The 20,715-nt window shown below is 36.0% G+C and overlaps 1 protein-coding gene across 5 annotated transcripts in view; it reads left to right on the top strand.

Moving 5' to 3' along the window:
- PHTF2 (putative homeodomain transcription factor 2) overlaps nt 1-20,715 on the top strand; it is a 112,874-nt gene that overhangs the window by 48,721 nt on the left and 43,438 nt on the right. For all 5 annotated transcript variants that reach the window (XM_081799663.1, XM_081799659.1, XM_081799660.1 and 2 more), the window contains 3 exons: nt 11,157-11,213; nt 17,852-17,921; nt 18,496-18,654. In XM_081799663.1, coding sequence (XP_081655789.1) covers nt 11,157-11,213; nt 17,852-17,921; nt 18,496-18,654 — 286 coding nt within the window. The remainder of the gene's footprint in view (nt 1-11,156; nt 11,214-17,851; nt 17,922-18,495; nt 18,655-20,715) is intronic.

Raw genomic sequence — 20,715 nt, 5'->3', positions numbered from 1 at the left:
CTGTTAGTGGTAAAAGAGAAAATAGTTTGTGTTTGGTCTTTCATTAAGTTTTGACGATTTAGAAGCTAAAGAAGTGAAACCTTAATTTTTTTTAACTAAGCTGTTTAAGTAATAAATAGCTTTTAAAAAGCCATTTTAAATAGTTTAATAATTTATTTTAACTATTTTTAATAAAATTAAATTTTTTATTTAATAAATGAATTGTTGGGATAACATTTACTGAAAAATTCAAATAATTATTAATTAAGTAATGTTAAATTTTAAGGGTTTGGCCATAAAAACTTTAAAACCTGGGGATTAATGTTATAAATTTATTAACTAGAACTTTAGTATTTACCCTGGATAATATGTTTTGACCCTCTGTTTAATTCATGAAGTAAGGCGCATTTGAATTATTTTATATGATTAATAAAAGCCACTAATGATCTTTTTTTCCTCATTAGCAGGGTTCTTCACAATTCATGATGCCAGGTTAGGTTAAGTGGAAAAGGAGAAGTTAAATTATCTTTGCCAAGATGACTTCTTGGGAAAGGTTATTAATTGGGCAGTACCTTGATTAATAAATCCACCAAGAATGTACTGCCATGTACCAGCAAGTTGGAAAATAAACAGTCTTCTTAAATTATGCAGAGTGGTGTTGGTTTGCATTATCAGCAATGTTCTCATTAAAGTTGGGCCAGGAAAAAACACCGCTGTGTTCTGCTTCTACTTTTCACTACACATGTCAGCTGAGCCAACAGCCATAGCCAACACCTGGGAAGGAAAGGCAAACCAGGCCTGTGTTGGGCCTCTTAGTAGTAGAATTTCTAGAAACTTGTCTGTAGGGCCTTGTTGTTTAATTTTATTCTCCTCTGTTAGCCATCCATCTCTGTTTCTCTTGTTCTTCTGACATTTGGAATGGGGAGAGAATCTGATTGGCTCAGTGTGAGTCAGCTGTCTAGCTTTGGATCCCTGTGGTGGAGGGGTGTGCGCAGGATCAAATAACACAGACCTGGTCCTTGGCAGCACCCCTCACCATACAGCAGGCCTTCAGTTCTTCATGCTTAGTGATTTAATGATTCTACTTAAGTATAATTGAGAGACAGGTATTGAATCAATTAGGTACTTCCTTTTTAATCTTAAATCAAAGGTTATGTTCTTATTAAAGATGGGGGCTTGGCATTTGAGGATTATTGAGGGACCCCTGAAATCACACTGTATCGAGTAAATAGCTCTGAAGGTTAATCTTTTTAATGTCTTGGGAACTGAGGGGAATAGAGAACAGGAGTCAGATGAGACAGTCCATGGCTGCTGCTCTTTCTCATATGGCCAGTCCCTGATGGTTACTCTCAGGGCTAAAAAGCTAATGATGGCCTTCTCTCCTTGGCTTCCAGAACTTGGAGTTCTCCCAGTTCCACCATGTAGCCGTTTACTGGGCTCCCTTCCCTCCATTCCCTCCCTTTCCTGTGTGAACCGTTTGAATTCCTTCCATTACCACCTAATGCAGTTTAAGTTACCCTTCTGCCACTAAAGTCCCATTTGAAATATTTTTGTTTTCTGGGACACTTGGTATATATTTTAGCATCTTGGTTCTTTAACTCATCCCCCCTCCCCTTATATCCTAGGATGTCGGTATCTATCTGCCCTTCTATGTAATAGACTTTGACAGTTTTGTTATTAAGGTATAACTTCTTGGCTGAAATTTCCATTCTATAACTCATAGGAAACACCTTATTTATTTTCATAATGATACTTAATTAAACTGATTTTGTGCAGTGGCAATTGCTTTCTTAATGACTGCCCCCTCATAGTACTTTTCCATGAGAAAATGTATTCGAAAGCCCAATACCTAACATTTGATATTACTGTGATTATTAGCTTTCATTTTCTCTTGATTTTTAAAATGATGTTTTATCATGATTTAAAAGTAATACATGTTGGGGCACCTGGGTAGTGCAGTCAGTTAAGCGTCTGACCCTTGGTTTCAGCTCAGTCATGATCTCATGGTCCGTGGGATTGAGCCCTGCATTGGGCTCTGATCTCAGCAGGAAGTCTGCTTAGAATTCTCCTCTCCCCTCTCCCGTTGCCCCTCCCCTCTTCTCTCTCTTTTTCTCTCTCAAATAAGTAAATAAATCTTTAAAAAAAGTAATAAATGTCTATCATAGGAAGAGTGAAAAATGGAGGTAAATATAAAATCATGCAATTGCCCTACTGTTAACCTTGTGAATTTTCCCAAACAAAATTAGGATCCTATTGTATTTAGTTTTTCTGTTATCCTGTTTTCATGTAACATACCAAAAGTATTTTCTCACATCACTGAATATCCTTTTAAAACATAATTTTAATGAGCATAATATTTTATTGTATAAATATGCCATAATTTTTTAAACCCTTCCCCTGTTTATATATAGCATTCATGTCATTGAACTAATCTCTTATTTCTTTAATAGCTTTATAGGTAGAGATTTCTGAATAAACAGGAGTGAACATTTTCAGGCTATCAAGACCTCAATCTCCACATATGTAACCAGTCTCCCATCTCAGCTGCTATCCCATTCTGTATCTGGATACCCTTTTCATCTCGTTCAGCCTTTTTATTCTAGACCTCTTCACCTTTCTTGGGCTCTGACACCCATATTAAGATATTCTCCAGTTGAATGTCCTCCTCACTGTGCATAGGTTTCAACGACCTGTCTGTGCTGGGTTACCCCCAAATGTGGTCACCTTTCTCACCCTGCTCAGGCTCTGAGTCCACATAGCCCATGAGGCCCCCCTTTATACCCCACTTGGGCTGATACCTCACACCTAGCCCACCCATGTGTCAGACACTCTCACACTCTGCTTGGGGCCGCCATGGTTCCTGCCCTATTTAATGACTTTAGCACTGAATTGTTTAGGCAAGGCAGGGGAAAGGGCAAAGGAAAATGGAAGTTTTCCTGAGGGGTCTTGCCAGGTGCATAGCATCATGCCTGACTTACTGTAGGTATTTGGTGGCAGGGTGTGCATGCATGTATTTGATTCTTCCCCTCCTGATCCTGATCTTGGTGGTAAAAGGAAAAATACAAATATTACCCAGTACACTGCTTCTAATACCAACGCAGCCGTGTCTGCTCTTCATGGTATCCCTAATCTAACCCTCTAGTTGACACTGTATGCTTCTCTCTGAATGGTTGCTTCTTAACGTTTTTTATTGTCCCCCATGCTCCTCCCCCCCAAAAAAGGATTTTAATCTTTTTAAAAGTTTTGTATTTTTTTCTCAAGCAGCTTTTCTTTTCTATAGTTAACATATTTGATAATATGATTCTGCTAATAACTAATAGAAGAAATAAAGGACAGTTGAAGCAAACAGGTTACAAAGAAACTTTTTGCTTATAATTATTCATATTTATTTCATGATTTAGACTTCTTTTGATACTTATCCATGTTCTCCCCTACCCCCAAATAACTCTAGAACTGTAGAGGAATATTTTAATGGTTGGATTAAAAGGCTTCTGTGATTTGGCTTTTCATGTTTTTTAGAGTTCTAAGAAAAGACTGATTCAGAAGAATTAAAGATTTGGTAAAATAATTTGGTAGTTGTTATACATTCAAAAGAGTTACTGGCTCTTGCCATGTCCTCAGACCACACCTTTTTGACATCATCCTCTTTCATACTTCATATCATAAAATTAAATGATTCAATTTCCTCATTTGTTCCTCATCGTTAAAGTCACCTGAGTGTCTGACTTCTATAGGTCTGGGGGAGGGGGTGCGTGTGCACGCACATGATGGGCAATCACAAACATTGGGCAGTATGTTGATTAAAATAGGACATTGTGAAGAAACAAGAGAATAGAATAGGAGAGCATATAAATGGAGAAGTAAGGGGAATTGCTTTTAAGATAATAGGTTAGAAACAAGGCTCTTCAGGAGCAGTTATAAGGACTCAGAGATATTGCCAGGCATTCAATAGAGAAGTCTGTTTGAAAGGCAGCAGTTATGAGCAAAGAACAGTGAAAACCTATTTGATAAACTGGAGAGCTATACTTTGGAATTAAAAGTTTAAAAAAAGTCTAAAGAATTAGTTTCTACTAATGCTAGGTAGAGATTTATCTCAAGGTTAATCAATAATTCTAATAGTTCTGAGTGACCCAAATAGTTTCTTTAGTATAATTTAGTGATATGAACAGAAGTACTAGGTCTGATTTCAGAATGTCCTCTGTGACAGCATCATTTGGGGGATTATAGATACAAGTTTCCTTTCACTGGATATTTTATTCTCAGAGTCACTGTTTTGTTCAGTAACTTTAATTTTATTATATTGTTCCACACTTCAATTTCTCTTTTTTATCAAACTTGTGAGAATGAAAGTTACATAGTTTAGGTGTCTGGGCAAATTAGGTTTTGGGTGTTGACAGCCCTGTTTTCATTTATAAACTGTGAACAATTCTTTTTTTTTTTTTTTAATTTTATTATATTAGTTACCATACATTACATCATTAGTTTTTGATGTAGTGTCCCATGATTTATTGTTTGCGTATAACACCCAGTGCTCCATGTAATACGTGCCCTCCTTAATAGCTGGGATAACCCATCCCCCCATGCCCCTCCCCTGTAAAACCCTCAGTTTGTTTCTCAGAGTCCATATTCTCTCATGGTTCTTCCTCCCCTCCAATTTCCTCCCCCCTCATTTTTCCCTTCCTACTATCTTCTTTTTTTTTTTTTTTTAACATTTAATGTATTATTTTTTCAGAGGTACAGGTCTGTGCACAATTCATCAGTCTTACACAAACTGTGAACAATTCTTTAAAAAAGTATAACATTGGTTTTTAATTAAGAAAATGAATTTATCTCCACACACCTTATTTTTGTTTTCTTCTTTGTACCTTTTGCTCAGGCATTTCTAGCTGCTTTTGTTGGTTCTTTTTTTCATAGTAGTAATGGGTCTTTTCTGTCCCCATACTCACACATTAAGCAATTGTGGCCATCCAAATCATCATTAGTGAATATAAATATTGTTATAAAATTAAGTATAGGTCAACTTTATCAATTTAAAAATGAGGTATTAAAGCTTAGAGAGATTGACTTACCAAGAAAGGAAAGAACTAATATTTAAAGAGCACCAACTGTATACCAGACATCACCTTTTTACATTCTCGTTCTGTGAAGTATGTTTCGTTGTCCCCATTTTACAGATGCTCAGAGATCAAGAAACTTGCCAAGACCATAAGACTAGTTATGAAGGAGGCAGGATGAAAATCCACTTCTCTTGCACAATCCGGAGTCTTCTCTACTCCTGTCAGGAAACATTAGAAGCTGATCAACTAAGGCAATGAGAGAACGAAAGTTTAAAAACCAACACTCCAAATATAACAGGGTATTTTCTGATTGATAACTTCTATTTTTATAAAAAAAAAAAAAAGACTCAAAGTTAAAAATTATCTTTGGTTGTACAGCTATTAAATCACTGTTAAAATATGGGACTTGTCATAAGTGTAAAAGCAATATGAACTTTACCTATAAGGGTCTTGTAGTTGATGATGTATGTACAAAAAATAGTCACAGAAAAAAATAGAATATATTTACTGTCACTTTAGAGATGGAAAGAATCAGCAAGGTCACAGGCATCTCTTTCTTATTTGCTGTTGTTGTTTGTTTTTTTTTTTAGGATGAAATGGTCTCAAGAGATTCTTGAGCCTGTATCCTTGTCATGCTTTTAACACACACTCTTGCTACCAAAGGTGGACTACATTTGTCCTGGTCACGATTGGCCTCAGTTGTTTACTGAGTGCACCAAGCTAGGAAGGGATTTGGACTCTGTGTTAACTTTTTGAATTAAATTTGATGTTTATGAGAATTAATAGCTTGCTTTTCAGAGTTTCTGAAATGAGATTCCAAGAAATGAAACTGAGCATGATAGAAAATGATAGGAAAAATTAGGACTTTGATATATAGTATTATGGTCTATCTGTTCATTCGCTAAGGAAATGAGGTGCTTAAAATATGTGTGCAAATCTGGGCCTCTATTTGCCCAGCTTATATTTATTTGTGAACTCTAAATCTTTTATCTAAGCACTTAATCTAATTAAACTATTGGTAACTACCTTTTTGAAGCAAGATACCTTCTCTTTAGCCTCTTGATATCTGAGCCACTGCTGTTCTGAATGTGATGACCTAGGAGGTAATCGGATCACCTAAGAGTAGCTTTTCAAATTGTTTTTCAAACGTTTCTTTTCTAGAATTCCTTAGTGATACGTGTTTCTCATTTCACCATCTAATTGTCTAGGTTTTAACATTTGTACTCTTGATACCATCATATTCATTACAAATTTTTTTTTCTTAGAAGACTGATTCTGGCAGACACCTAGACAAAGACAGTCTTTTTCTCCACCTACCAGTCCTCTCCTCCCTCATCCCTCTCTATCCCTGACTTTCCCTCCTTGTCCTCCCCTCTTTTCCCCTGCCCCATTTTGTTTGTCTCAGTGTACAGAAACGTAAAAAATTAGACTGATGACAGGTAGAGGTAGAGGATTCCCTGTAAAGATACTATTTAGTGACAGTAACATTAATTTCCTAGATAATTAGTTCAAATTAACTTGGAGTCTACCAGACTTGCATTAGAATCCTGCTTTATAAAAGTAGTACATATCTGTTATTAGAAAAAAAAATGGTACAGTAACAGTGAATACAAAGAAGAAAGTAAAAATGTTGTTCTCTTATATACTTCTTTTAGATAATTTCTATTAATGGCTTTCATGTTTCTAAATATCTACTTCATATTTACATATATACTTAATGTAACATTAGCTACATTAATTTCAGATTTATACCATATACATTTTCCTTTTATGATAGTCTTCAGGAGGTCAGAAAATATCTATAGTATTCATTTAATTCAATTTTAATTCACTTGATATTACTATAGTGTCTTAATTTCTTCTCATTTTTTCCTTAAAAAAATTTTTTTTACCGCTTTCAGGATGCTGTTCCCTCAGTTATTATTATTATTTTTGGTTTGCTTTTAATCAGTCTTTACCTCTGTAAAGGTGCAAAGTTCATTTATAAAAATAGGAGGAATGAAAATACTAGAAACAATCGAGAAAATGGATACTAGAGATGGAGAAGATAGCAAACAAAGATATTTGCATCTTATGGCTTCAATCTTAGTAGTTGAAGTAGTTGGCTAGATGTTCTGCCGGGAAGGGTAATGCTCACAATAATTAGGAATTAAAGCCTGTGGGAAGGAAATTTAGAATTGTCCTTACTGTCATTATGGGAAGTATTATAAGAGATCAATATAGGGTTGTCAGACCTGCTGTTGAAGATGCAGGATGAATTTGTAGAGAGCAAAGGGACCAAGTTAAAAAAAAAAAAAAAGAGGTCAGCTCTGGTTGGGTAAGAGGACACTGGAAGCTTAAGGTGTTCATGGCATCTGTGCGAATAATAACCAGAGTGTTAATAAAATTGCTTACCATAGCCAAGCACCAGAGAATGAACTTTCTGAACATGTACAGAACTGTTGCCTGCACATCAAATGTAAATCAGGATTTAAGAGTCTTCTCTCATGAGAGAAGCAATGTTTTTCCCTCCTTGAAACAGCTTGTCAGTTATGAAGAATATGGTTGGAAGGCCACAGAACTACTCATACACTAATTAGCTTGGTATTTGTAAGTCTGTCTACCAACAAAGCATTATTTGTGTGTATACATCCTTTTGTTTCTGTAGAATGTTGGGCACTTTTCTAGACACTCGAATAGTGGAGGCTTTGTGGGGGGCAGGGGAGAATATGTTAGGATAGCTGAAATGTAGAAGTAGCCAAAATATTACATAATATTCTTTTCTCACTTGAAGAACATATTATCTGATTAAAATTTCTGTTCTGTTAGACAAATGTTACTACTGAGATTCCTTTAATCTTTTGTATGGAATTTAAAAAATAAGGTGATTTTTTGACCTGATTTTTTGCAGAGAACTATAACTGGACTCAGCTTTTGATTTAATTTTCTTTAGAAGAAATAAAAAAAAAAAAGTTTCAAGTTTAGGTGATTTAGTCTGCCAAGTGTCTGTGTGTCAGAGGTAGAATAGAAATAGAATCTTTAGAAAATTTGTTATTTGCTTTTAATTTTGTTAGCACAGCTCTACAAGTTATTCTTCATCCCTGACCCTAAGTCTTGAGCAGATGGTTCTTCTCTTTCAGTTTGTTTCACTTCTTTTCTTGCTCTACGATGATTGACCAGAAGATTGTTTCTTTTTTTTTTTTAATATTTTATTTATTTATTTGTCAGAGAGAGAGACAGACAGCATAAGAAGGGAGAGCGGCAGAGAGAGAGTGAGAAGCAGACTCCCCACTGAGCAGGGAGCCCGATGTGGGACTTGATCCCAGGACCCTGAGATCATGACCTGAGCCGAAGGCAGCCGCTTAACTGATTGAGCCACCCAGGCGTCCCGAAGATTATGTTTCTTTCAGGGGACTAGCTTGACCTCAGCTGCAGGTGTTCCGGTCTATCTTGACAGATTTCATCATGGAATCAAATGAGGCTTTAGATCAGAAGGGATCTTTAGAATTCCTTCCCTGGCCCTTCTGGCATCCTGCCACCACCCTGATTTCACAAGGCCTTTGATGTATCACACACACAACCCAAGATACAGACACAATTCAGTCTGAGTTTATATTTAAGACTAATTTGTTAAGGGCATATGCATTAGCAAGCAGAGCTGTGACCATGTAAAGAACCCGCATTTAGGTTCATGGCACCCTCACAGTGTTTTTCAAGAAAGTGGTCAATTTGTTTATGTAACTGAAGGGTGTATCTGGTAGTATTTTTAAAACAAAAATGTCTGCTGCAAAAGAAAACTGATGTCTCCACTGGAGAGACATTTAATTGCTTGTAATGGAAAGTGACATTTATCTTTTTTTTTTTTTTTAAAGGTTAAGATAACCCATCATCAAGTCTTTGAAAAAAAAATGGACTCTCCAATAAAATAAGCCACCTTCATCCTTTTTATAGGACTATCCCTCACCACCACTGTCCTTTTTTTAGGGTTACATTCTGCTATTTACAAGTACCTTGGCCTTCAAAAAGCGTTTCCACTTTTAGCCACCGCTTCCCTGCAAGATTTATTAGACTTTCTGAACCTTTTTAAGCCTGGAGCCATTGAGTACCTTGCTGGGATTGCATCAAACCTGGGTAGGCCAAGGATTGACAGTGCATTTCTGATTTGTTTTTTTGCATATGCATTATTTTATTTTCCCTGATTTTAAGATTGTGAGACATATATTTCCATGTCCATGTTCTTGTCATCTTGAAATAAAAATAGAGTTCTTTTTAAAGAGAATTTAGTGCATTCTTTTATACATCAAAACAAAATACTGTCAAAATAATCATTAAAACATATAGGTACCTATTCTTTATTAGTTTGGGTTATTGTTTCACTAAAAAGTATGCAGTGCCATTGAAATAGTTGCACATTTAAAAAAATAAATGTTGGGGCACCTGGGTGGCTTAGATGGTTAGGCGTCTGCCTTCGGCTCAGGTCATGATCCCAGGGTCTTGGGATCAAGCCCCGTATCCGGCTCCTGGCTCAGTGGGGAGCCTGCTTCTCCTTCTTCTGCCTCTCCCCCTGCTCATGCTCTCGCTCTCTCTCTGTATCTCTGTGTCTCAAATGAATAAATAAAATCTTAAAAAAATAAAAAATAAATGTTAATTGAATTAAACCCAGTCATTCTGAATTATCAAGTTAAAGCAGAATTGCTCTTGTGGAATCTGTGTCCCCATGCTTAACTTTTTTGATTTTAAGGAGGATGATTGATTGAATTTAAAATTTAGGAGGGTAAAGGACAACTAGTCACTGCAGGTCAGCTCGGCCATTAAGTCCAACCAATTGGTTATTGCTAATCTGTCCTGCTTTAGAGAGAGACTCATGGCAATTTTGGTTACATCTAAGTGAGTTGTTCAGTCCATGTGGCTTGGTCTAGATGTTCTAAGAGTCTAATTTGCAGTGTATATTATATGACAAAGTGATTTTAAAAATAAGAAAGGAGTCACAGGAAATTGATGAAAAAGAGAAAAGGATTTAACGGGCCAGAGAAGTTAGTACGAATAAGATGATGTGTAAGAGAGAATAATAGAAATAAAGGGTTCTTATGGAGTCATGTAATCATTTTATTCTACCCCCTTCATGTCTGTCTTTAAACCAGCTTGGATTCTCAATTTCTCATTTCTTGAAACAAGATTTTAAAGAATGTTGTAGATAAAAAAGACTTCTGGGTAGAATGATGTTATAAGTCAGAAAATACTCTTTGCTGAATATCCTCATAATATATCTGCCTGTCTCTGGTCTCTGTCTCATCTTGTAATTGTAATTAACTGAAGTGATTTTAATTTCTCAGGATTCTAATTTTCCATTAACGCCAAAAGTGAAAATCCTCAGTTAAAACTATAAGCTAATGACCCATTTCAGTGTCCCGTTGGACATTGGGGATTAAGGTGCTGGGACAATAGGTGTTAACAGCAAAGAACTTAGAGACAGAGAGTAAAAATGGTTTGTTCATCCTGCCCAGGTGAAGGTATAGTTCAGAGAACTTCCCAGCATCTGAGAGCGATGGGCATAGAAGCTAAAAGGAATTCTACTTCTTGATGTTTACCCTGTGTCTTCAGTCGCTTTCAAGACTATTTTCCAGTTTAAACTGTAACCCAAGTGGTAACTCTGATCTACATGTTTATGAATTTTTAATTCTGTAGAACATTTGTATTTTTTTCTTTAAAAATAACTCCATAAAACATTTATTATTGGTAGTTTTTTCTTGGAGGTACCAGAGCTGTGTTTATTTAAAATAAAGGATTCCCTAGGGCAGTGGTTCTCAAACTTTAGTAGTATATCAGAATCATCTAGAGGAATTTTTAAAACACAGATAGTTGGGTGCCACAGCCATATTACTGATTCAGCAGCTCTGGGGTGAGGCCAGAGAGTTTGCATTTTCAGCATGTTCCCAGGTGATGCTAAAACTGCTGGTCCTGAAACTGTACCTTTGAGAACTACTGCAGTACAATATCGATCCCAGAAGTCTGAGACAAAGCTGAATCTACTCTGTGCTGAATGAACACTGAGTTGCTTATAGTGCAAGCAGAGTTATACCTACTGGACGGGTACCAACAGTGATCACTTAATGCAGTGTTGTATTTTATTTATTTTCATAGATTGGAGCATATGATCAACAAATATGGGAAAAATCTGTTGAACAAAGAGAAATCAAGGTAACAAGTTTATTTAATTTTGTATATTCTGAAACATAGTTCTATAAATTGATTATTAACCACATTTTATCTTTTATCTTTCCATACACTTTTAAGGTATAAATATTACTTATTCTATCCAGACTTTTAAATAAAGAGGTAAACTCTTATGCTGGCATAGTCGTGTGTCTTTACCTCCGATGATTTTTTTTTTTTTTTTTTTGCTTTTTAGCATCTTTCTGTTCTTTTAAAATTTAATTTCTAATGATTATTTTTTTATCAGCTCTCTTCCCCTTTCACTTGTCACCTTATACTTCTAGTTTGCTTTTCCTCCCTTTTGATGCTGTCATTGCTCTGTACAGTTTATTAAACTGGTAAGTGTTTCAGGACTTTTCCCACCTGAATGATCCTGTCAAATGCTGCTCTGCTTCATTGAGATCTGCTTTTGGTGTTACTAACAGAATGACTTGAACGCAAGTAGAGTCGCTGAGGAGTTGGTCATTTCTTAAAAGAACTTAGGAAAGTAAAGCATTAATGGAAATGTTTTTGTAGTAGGTGGTTTATTCTTGAACATGTAATCACTTATGCTGATAAGACATTCTCATAGGCTACCTGGCTAGCATGAAAAATATTTTTTTAACTGAATTTGTTCTGTTTCTCAGCAATTGCTCCTTTTTGATAATAAGATTTATATTTTTCATTTGCATAGATAATACTAATCTGTGTGTTCCTGCACGAGCTAAATTTAATCTGAGCCCAGAGAATGTTACTTTAGTGGCTTGACATTTTCTATTTTGTATGAAAAGGTTTATGTTAGATTGGAAACCAGTGTCTATAGTTTCTTAAAAATCTGTCAAAAAAAAATCTCAGTGTTTAGACAACTTAGTCATCTATAATAAAGAGCAGGATTCTTTGCCATTGGTCAATTTTAATCTTTAAACTATTTTCATGAAGAATTAAAGTTGCCGTAAGCACCTGCTATGTGTTAAATACAGGATTAAATCATGGAAAAGATGGAATGGATTATAATTTTGTAGATGAGATTCATAATTACAAATGAGATTGGTTCAGTGTAGGTCTCTGTTGGGGAGTGCAGGGGGAAGCAGCCCTGGGTAGGTTAGGAGAGACTTCACAGAGGAAGTGACTCATGAGCTGAGTTTGACAGACATTAGGAAGAATGAGGAAAACATTCCAGACAGAATGAAGAGCGTATGAAAATAAACATGCAGGAAAGAAGGAGCATGACTGACTGAGGAATCCTCAAGGAGCTTGATTGGTAATAGGTTGGATGGAGGAAGGAGATTGGGGTGCATAAGCATGAAACTAGAAAAGAAAAGGGGAGTCAGATTGTGCAGGGGCTTGACTGCCTCACCTGGGAGAGTCTGGACATAATCTGGAAAACAATGAGGGAGACATTGAAGGATTTGAAACAGAAAATGTTACCTGATTAAATTTCTGTTTTAGAAACTTCACTCAGGCAGCAGCAAGTGTGATGGGAAATACTAGAAGAGGAGCAGATTTAAAATTGTGCTTTAGAAGTATTCAGGTGGTACTTGGGAGAGAGATTTGGGAGTCCTCAGTATGAAAGTGTGTGTGTATATAGGTATGTGTATATGTGTGCTGTATATATTATCTATAATAACACATATCAATACAGCTATAGGAGTGAGATTTACACTGGTTGATGACAGGAAAAGTCTGAGAACAGAACACTGGGAAACAACAGTTAATGGATAAGTAAAGGGAGAGATGTAAGTGAGGGAGGTAAGAGATCCATGAGACGGTAGTCTGGCAAGAGTATCATGAAGAGTAAGAATACTCAAACAAGTGAAGAGCAGCATGCAGGTTTAGTAAAGATGCCTTGAAACCTTTTAATCCGCTCATCACAAAATGCTATATTCCTCACTTTCAGAACTATCTTAATGCCTAAATAGAGGTTAGTGTAACGGGAATTATATTAGCCGTTCCTTGGTGCACTGACAGGATGAACTTGGAGAAGGCTAAGAACTATAACTTTTTTTCTGAAATATATCTCCCTTTAAAGATAGTATTTTGTAATAGTAAGTGAAGAATTAAAAACAGTATTAAAGCTTACTCTTATTATTTTGAATTAAATAAAGGGGTCAATTTGTTGATAAGCCTAAAACATTCTATTCTTGCTAAACATTTTAGTGGAGGCAAATTATTTATTGTGTAAAATAATTTTGCATTTATTCTAAGAAAGGTAGAGAAATAACTGTGGTGTATTAGTATTAATATTTGACCTAAAAAGAAACCCAAGGTTTCTAAGGACCAGGTACTTAGAAAACACTATACGGAATGCATTGAGTTTGTCCTCTCTACTCAATTGTCTGTCTGTCACAGCAGTGAGCAGCAACTAAAGAAATCAAAATATATTCTTTGGAAATGTTTATTTTTTTTAAATTGAAGACCCTTAGTTGATATTGCTGAAGTTTTCTGTAAGTTGCAAATTATTTTTTTCTTAAACATTTTAGAAATTATAACCAAAAACTTACCACTTTCTGTTCACCTTGACCCAAATTTAAAAGTAAATGTGGAATTTCCCCCAGTTTTAGTACTTACTAGAGTTATAAAGCTTTAGTAAAAAGAACCATGCTATTTAAAGTCATTATAGAGGAAAAACAGGATGGGGGAAACTAAACAGGATTTCTGGAAAGTGAAACTGATGGTTACGTCCTTTGGTGGAGTCACGGTATTATAATAGTTCCAAATATGGGACGTCTGCATCATTGAACAGAAGTACTTTCTAAATTTAAACAGCTGTTACAAGCTTTTTGGCTCAACATTAGCTGTGTACTTACAGATTTGAAAAAATACAAAACTTCATACAATTTGTGTTATTGTGCCTTAGGAATATACTGTAAGAGTTTAAGTGTATATTCAATAAAGAATATATTACTTGGGGGCGCCTGGGTGGCTCAGTCGTTAAGCGTCTGCCTTCGGCTCAGGTCATGATCCCAGGGTCCTGGGATCAAGACCCGCATCGGGCTCCTTGCTCCGCGGGAAGCCTGCTTCTCCCTCTCCCACTCCCCCTGCTTGTGTTCCCTCTCTCGCTGTGTCTCTCTCTGTCAAATAAATAAAATCTTTAAAAATATATATATATATATTACTTGGATTCTTGGAGAGTAATTGTATTTATAGTGCCTGATTGTTTCTACTTTCTAGTTAAGTCAGTAGTTATTAAATCTTTTCTTTGGAACTTAGTTTTCATTTTTTGTTTGTTCATTTAAACTTTTTGATAGTCCGGAAAGCTATGCTATTTTGCGTGAATATAGTTTACTCTAAACCAATTTAAAATTTTCCAACTTAAAATATCTACTTACTTAAAATCAGATTTTATGAATGCTTACGTATGGGTGCTGATATCTTTTAGTTTGGTGTTTAAAATCATTAATGTTAGAAGATTTATCAGTGATATTTTTCTTTGTTTTTCTTATTTTATTTTATTTGTTTTTTTAAAGGTTTTTATTTATTTATTTATTTATTTATTTGACGGAGAGAGAGAGCACAAGTAGGCAGAGCGGTAGGCAGAGGGAAAGGGAGAAGCAGACTCTCTGCTGAGCAGGGAGCCTGATGCAGGGCTCGATCTCAGGACCCTGAGATCATGACCTGAGCTGAAGGCAGCTGCTTAACCGACTGAGCCACCCAGGTGCCCCTGTTTTTCTTACTTTAAACCCTCTAAATATTCTGATAGGTTACCATGAAGGGGAGTTTTATCAAAACTGGCAATTATAAAAAATAAAATAAAATAAATAAATAAGGGGTGCCTGGGTGGCTTAGTCAGTTAAGCATCGACTTTTTTTTTTTAAGATTTTTTTAATTTATTTGACAGAGAGACAGTGAGAGAGGGAACACAAGCAAGGGGAGTGGGGGAGGGAGAAGTAGGCTTCCGGTTGAGCAGGGAGCCCAGTGCGGGGCTCAGTCCCAGGACTATGGGATCATGACCTGAGCCGAAGGCAGACACTTAACAACTGAGCCATCCAGACACCCCAAGCATCTGACTCTTGATTTTGGCTCAGGTCATGATCTCAGGGTTGTGAGATTGAGCCCCGTGTCAGTCTCTGCACTGGGCGTGGAACCTGTTTAAGATTCGTTCTCTCCCTCTCCTTCTGCCCCTCCCCCTTCCCCTGTTCATGAGCACAAACTCTCTCACCCTCTCTCTCAAAGTCAATCAATCAGTCAGTAAAACTGGCAGTTGTGCTGTGACTCTACAATGTAGCTCAAAATAAATGTTTAATAAAATATTACATAGGAAATGAACCACATAGAAAAAGGTCAAGAAGAATGAACATATTGAAAAACAACACAGTTGCATAAATCAGGTTAATTTACTGTTCCTCTCATAAGGACTTTAAGTTCTTAAAACAACCTGATAAAAATTTTAGGTGTACAGCAGTAAATTAAGCTTCATATTTGTCATAAAACATTGGCAATAAGGTTATTTTCAAATTATTAGAAAAAGAAAGTATAAAAGATAGAAGTAAATCAAAATATGTTACTGTTTTCACATTTGTTGGCAGTAACAAAGGTTAAATCTCAAACTTCATATCAAATCTAAATAGTGCTCTATTAATGAAATTTTGTTTTTACATGTTTGTATTATTAGAATTGGTTTTCCAATTTGCAAAATATTGGGGGTGATTCATAGTCTGCGAGCCACTCTATCATGACATTAAAATGGGAAATTAAGTACAGGTGCAGTCAAGTCTCGTTATTCGCAGGAGTTACATTCTGTGACGTCACCATGAACACTGAATTAGCAAATACTGACCATTGCTCCACCTCTAGTCATAACACTTTCGTCAGGTGATCAGTACGTATCCTTGTCTTATGTATGTTTCTGTTGAAAGACACCTTGTTTAATAGATATTGTTGATGCATTAACAACTGAACTCATGGCCAATGAAACTATAATTCACACTCAAACAGAGCTTATCTAGCGTGCATTTTCTCAGTGAGGCACATCATAGCCTTCTTTACACTTAGAACACTAGACCGCACTTCTGTACTGTGCTTGAGGTCCATTTTTAAACAACAAAATTGCCAACAAGAAGTACAAAAAAAGCAAAACCCAGCACTAATTGACTGTGAAAAGGATACTTATTTTCAGCATGAGAGCTGAAATAAGAAAGCAGATTGTTGCCTTGTTTGCAGCGGCGAATGTGCACATTGGGTGACTCAAATTTTTTGCCACTCTTACTTTGTGCATGTCTCCAAATGACTGCAAAAGCACAGCAAGTATTGATTTGGGGATAAAATAAATTTGCAAATGTAGAATCTATGAATATGAGGATCCGACTGTATATAAAATTACCATGGCTATGTCTTCTGTCCTCTTTTCTTCTCTTTTGTATTTGTACCTCTGAGTAGTTTTCAACTTCACATGGACAGACTGTTTGAAAGGGTTTGGAGTTCATTGCTTCTTGATTTCAGGGTACATTTTGGTTTAAACATCTCAGTTAATTCTGAGCTCAAATAGTCTCCTCTTCTTTGTTTTAGATGCAAACAGTACTTAACTAAATTTTTACCTTAGGGGTCATTGTTTTTTGGATCAGGACCAAACAGAATTTACTGCACACTTGATTAATTGAATGAATAGTAAACAAAGCATCTAAACACTGCGTCTCATATCTCAGCCTCTATTTGGCTCCTGCGGAATTTAGCCTAAGCTCTTCCAATTCTTAACATCCTAGTTTTAAGTGTAGGTTTTTTTTTTCCCAATGATTTTGATCTCTACCCTTATTCCCACTCTGTACATTGGTGGCAGAAACTTAATCTTAGTGTTCAGTAATTCCGAGTTTAAACTAATTCAGTTTGTGACTCCTGCTTTTCCCTCCTCCTCCTCCGCCTGGGCATGGCGTCTAAGTTCTAAGGTGATTAGATGGCATCGTGGTCTCGTTAGTGGTTGGCATGTGAACATAGTGGCGACCCTGAGATATGCATCATCCTCTCTGGGTCTCAGCTAATACATCCCCACATGCTGGCATCAGCTGAGAAGTCTGCATCCCCAGTCGGTCCCCAGCTTTGTGAGCCACTGCTTCTTGCACCAACGCCCCCAGCATCACACCTTGAGGGCCTTTCAGGGCCCCTGCTCTCCCAGCCAGCCTCAGTGCACTCTCCTGTGCAAATCTGGGGCCAACACAGTCTCGTGGACCATCTCAGACTGTACATCCAAATTGAGTGGTAGTGATAGTCTTTGTTCTAGAATTTTACTTTTAGTAATAAACAGGCCTCCCCTGTTACACACATCCCTAAATTTATCCTTCTGGAAAGTAATAAAATGTATTCAGTACTACAATTACATTCCAATTGTAACAAATATACAATGTGTTATATTTTTCTCCAGTATATTAAAGGTTTTTTTTAATTGAGATCTTTAGAATTTGATTATTTTCTGTTATTCTGGATTTAAAAATATATCTATTGAATTCCAATACTGTTTTTTTTATTGAGGTATAATTGACATATAGATTATATTTTAGGTATACAGCATGATTCAATATTTGTATGTATTGAGAAATGATACCACAATAAGTAGTTAACATCCATCCCCCTACTAGTCACAAAGATTTTTTTTTTCTTGTGATGAGGACTTCTAAGATCTACTCTCTTACCAATCCTACTTTAATATATTATAGGGTTTAAGGAATAAACCAAAGAAAACAGCGCATGTGAAACCAGACCTCATAGATGTTGATCTTGTAAGAGGTGAGTCTTGAATAAATAAAAGCTTAATGCAATTAGAAATTGACCTTGAAGAAACAGAATTCAAAGCGGGTTAGATATATGTTTGTAGAAATAAAAGCAAAGTGAGCATAAGCGAAGGCAGGAGTCGTACAAGAGATAATGGAGGTATTTACTGGTCTTTACTAGTCTTTACTCCCACTAGAGATCAGTCCAAGAAATAATAAAAAGGAAAGAAAACCAGCTTGTGTTTGCTTAGCAAGCTATATGGCTTGATTATAAAAATTAAAGTGGTAACTTTTAATTCCTAATTGGAACTGACATTTGAACATTGTCTTATATTTATAAAATATGTGGGAGAAATTCTGCTGTCATTTCAGTTAAAATAGTTTTTTTTTCAGAGTACCTGAGTTAATGTTAATATGATAGCATGAAGAATGTTTTTAAACTCTGTGTACTACCCAAAATTGGCCATTTCTCACAGTGTAATACAAAATAAAATTAGACATGGTTTTTTGTTCTTCAAATGTTGAAATTTTTTCTCTAAGGAAATTAAAGAATGATAAATGTACTCTGTCATTTATTTTACTTTTTTCAGGGTCTGCATTTGCTAAGGCAAAACCTGAAAGTCCTTGGACTTCTCTGACTAGAAAGGGAATCGTTCGAGTTGTGTTTTTCCCCTTTTTCTTCCGGTGGTGGTTACAAGTAACATCAAAAGTCATCTTTTTCTGGCTTCTTGTCCTTTATCTTCTGCAAGGTATAATTAAATGATAGAAATTCATTTTGCTTTTAACTTTCAGGATGTTATATTTTTAGGGTTACTAAGGCTTTTTAAAAAACATTATTATACCGAGTATGAAGATACATTTTTATTGTAATATTTCATTCAGTAAGACACAACTGGTTTGGTATTAAAAATGTTTGAGAAAACAAAGCAGTTATTTTCCAGTATAATTTTATGAAAATTAGAATCTGTGGATGACTAAAGAAAAATACAGATTGAGAGGAACTTAACAACTACACAGTCTCTTCAAATGCACATACATCCACATATACCTACCACGCTAGTCTTTTTTTATACAAGCAGTGGGAGTTCATTTTTCCTGTCTCAGCCATGGTTTCTCTTTTCTTTTGACCACTGTGTTCTGAGACTGTCCTCATTCTGTACTGAGAGTCTGTACCCCATTTTCTGAGTGCTCTTCAGATTCTCATTTAATTCTCACAGGCATCATGCAGGGAAGTGTAAGTACTGGTATTCTGCCTAGCTGATAGAAAGGGGCCCCGAAGGACCTGAGGGCGCAAAGTCACAGTTTGCAGGTGTGGGAGAGTCCAGATTCAAGTCTCAGCGTTCTGACTGCCGAGTCACACGCGTACTACACAGCGCCGTGGCGCGCTTGGGGGCGTGAAGGAGACACCACTCATCCCCGCACTCTAATAAAAGCAATGATTTTAATTTAGTGGGTACCCTTTCAGTCTTTCTAATGTCTTGCTTTTTAAAAAACATCGTTGTAACCTTGAATGATTATTTAAATATGGTTTATCAACAAACTCTAAGTAAAAAGATAAATATCTTTTTTTTTTCAGATAAATGTCTTTTAAGTAAATGAAAATGTAATAAAACCTACAGACTTTTATTTAGGTAAAGTTGTTTCTTTGAAGCCAGGGTACATCTTATATACATAAAAGGGAGTGAACTCTGAAGATTTATGATTTTTGTCAATAGAGTATGTGTGTGTTTCTGATTGAAGGAATGATAAATGTTCATTGTGGAAAATGTAGGAAAAAAACAAAAAACCCACCCATAATCTTGCCTTTCGCAGTTTACTTTGTAACATTTTTAAATGTTGAGATTATTCTGTATAAACAATTGTGTTTTTTTGCCTTTAAAAATACATTTTTAAATTATTGTAAAATATTCTATCCTACATCAGTGTTGGACACTTAAGCTTTTTGCTGTTTTTTTGCTATTATAATGACTAGTTTCCATTGTAACTAGAAGTTCACATATTGTATCTGAAATTCACTTACTGGCTTGTCTACGTTAAATAAGGAAGACAGGTTAGATCAGACATGAAATAGATACTTTTCAGTTCAGAACCAAAGTTTAACATTTTAAGTGGTGAACACTGAATATTCTCCTACCAAATCAAAGAAGTGACTTAACCTGTTTCGAGTCACAGCCAGTGACAAAGTGATGATATGACCCTTAATGACCCTCAGGAATCTGCTGGTACCTCTGGAAACCCCTGTGCCTCCATCTTTTTGCATATAAGGTGCAGTGCTCTGAGTTACCTCATTCTCTATCCCACCCTTACCTCCTAAAAGGTAGAAAGAATCATGTGCAGTCAGATTTGGTTTTGTATAACTAAGTATAGGTTTTTACTTCAGTTACATGCCTTTTAAGTATCGCAACTATGTATTCTCAACTCCGTTTATGCTTTTTGCTTGTATCATTTCTCACCCAGATTACTGCCAAGAGCCCTTATATCTTCTACCTTCTGTCCATTTACCTTTTAAATTGCAAATTCAAACCAGCCACTTAAGGTCTAAATCTCTTTCTAGTTATCATTGCCTTCAAGAGGAAAGCCAAGTTTTTTAGCCAGTCCCTTGTTGAATCTCTCCCCAGGTTTTACCAGACTAAATTAGCTCTTTGCTCTTTCTTTTTTGTGTTGTTTTGTGGTGTTTTTGTTTGTTTGTTTTATTTATTTATTTATTTTTAAAGATTTTATTTATTTATTTGAGAGAGCGAGAATGAGAGAGAGTACATGAGAGGGGGGAGGGTCAGAGGGAGAAGCAGGCTCCTCGCTGAGCAGGGAGC

This window comes from Leptonychotes weddellii, chromosome 12, assembly GCF_054177405.1.
Source record: "Leptonychotes weddellii isolate Sample4059 chromosome 12, ASM5417740v2, whole genome shotgun sequence".
Taxonomy (NCBI): domain Eukaryota; kingdom Metazoa; phylum Chordata; class Mammalia; order Carnivora; family Phocidae; genus Leptonychotes; species Leptonychotes weddellii.
Note: the sequence above shows the minus strand (reverse complement) of the source record. Positions and strands in the feature narration are given on the sequence as shown.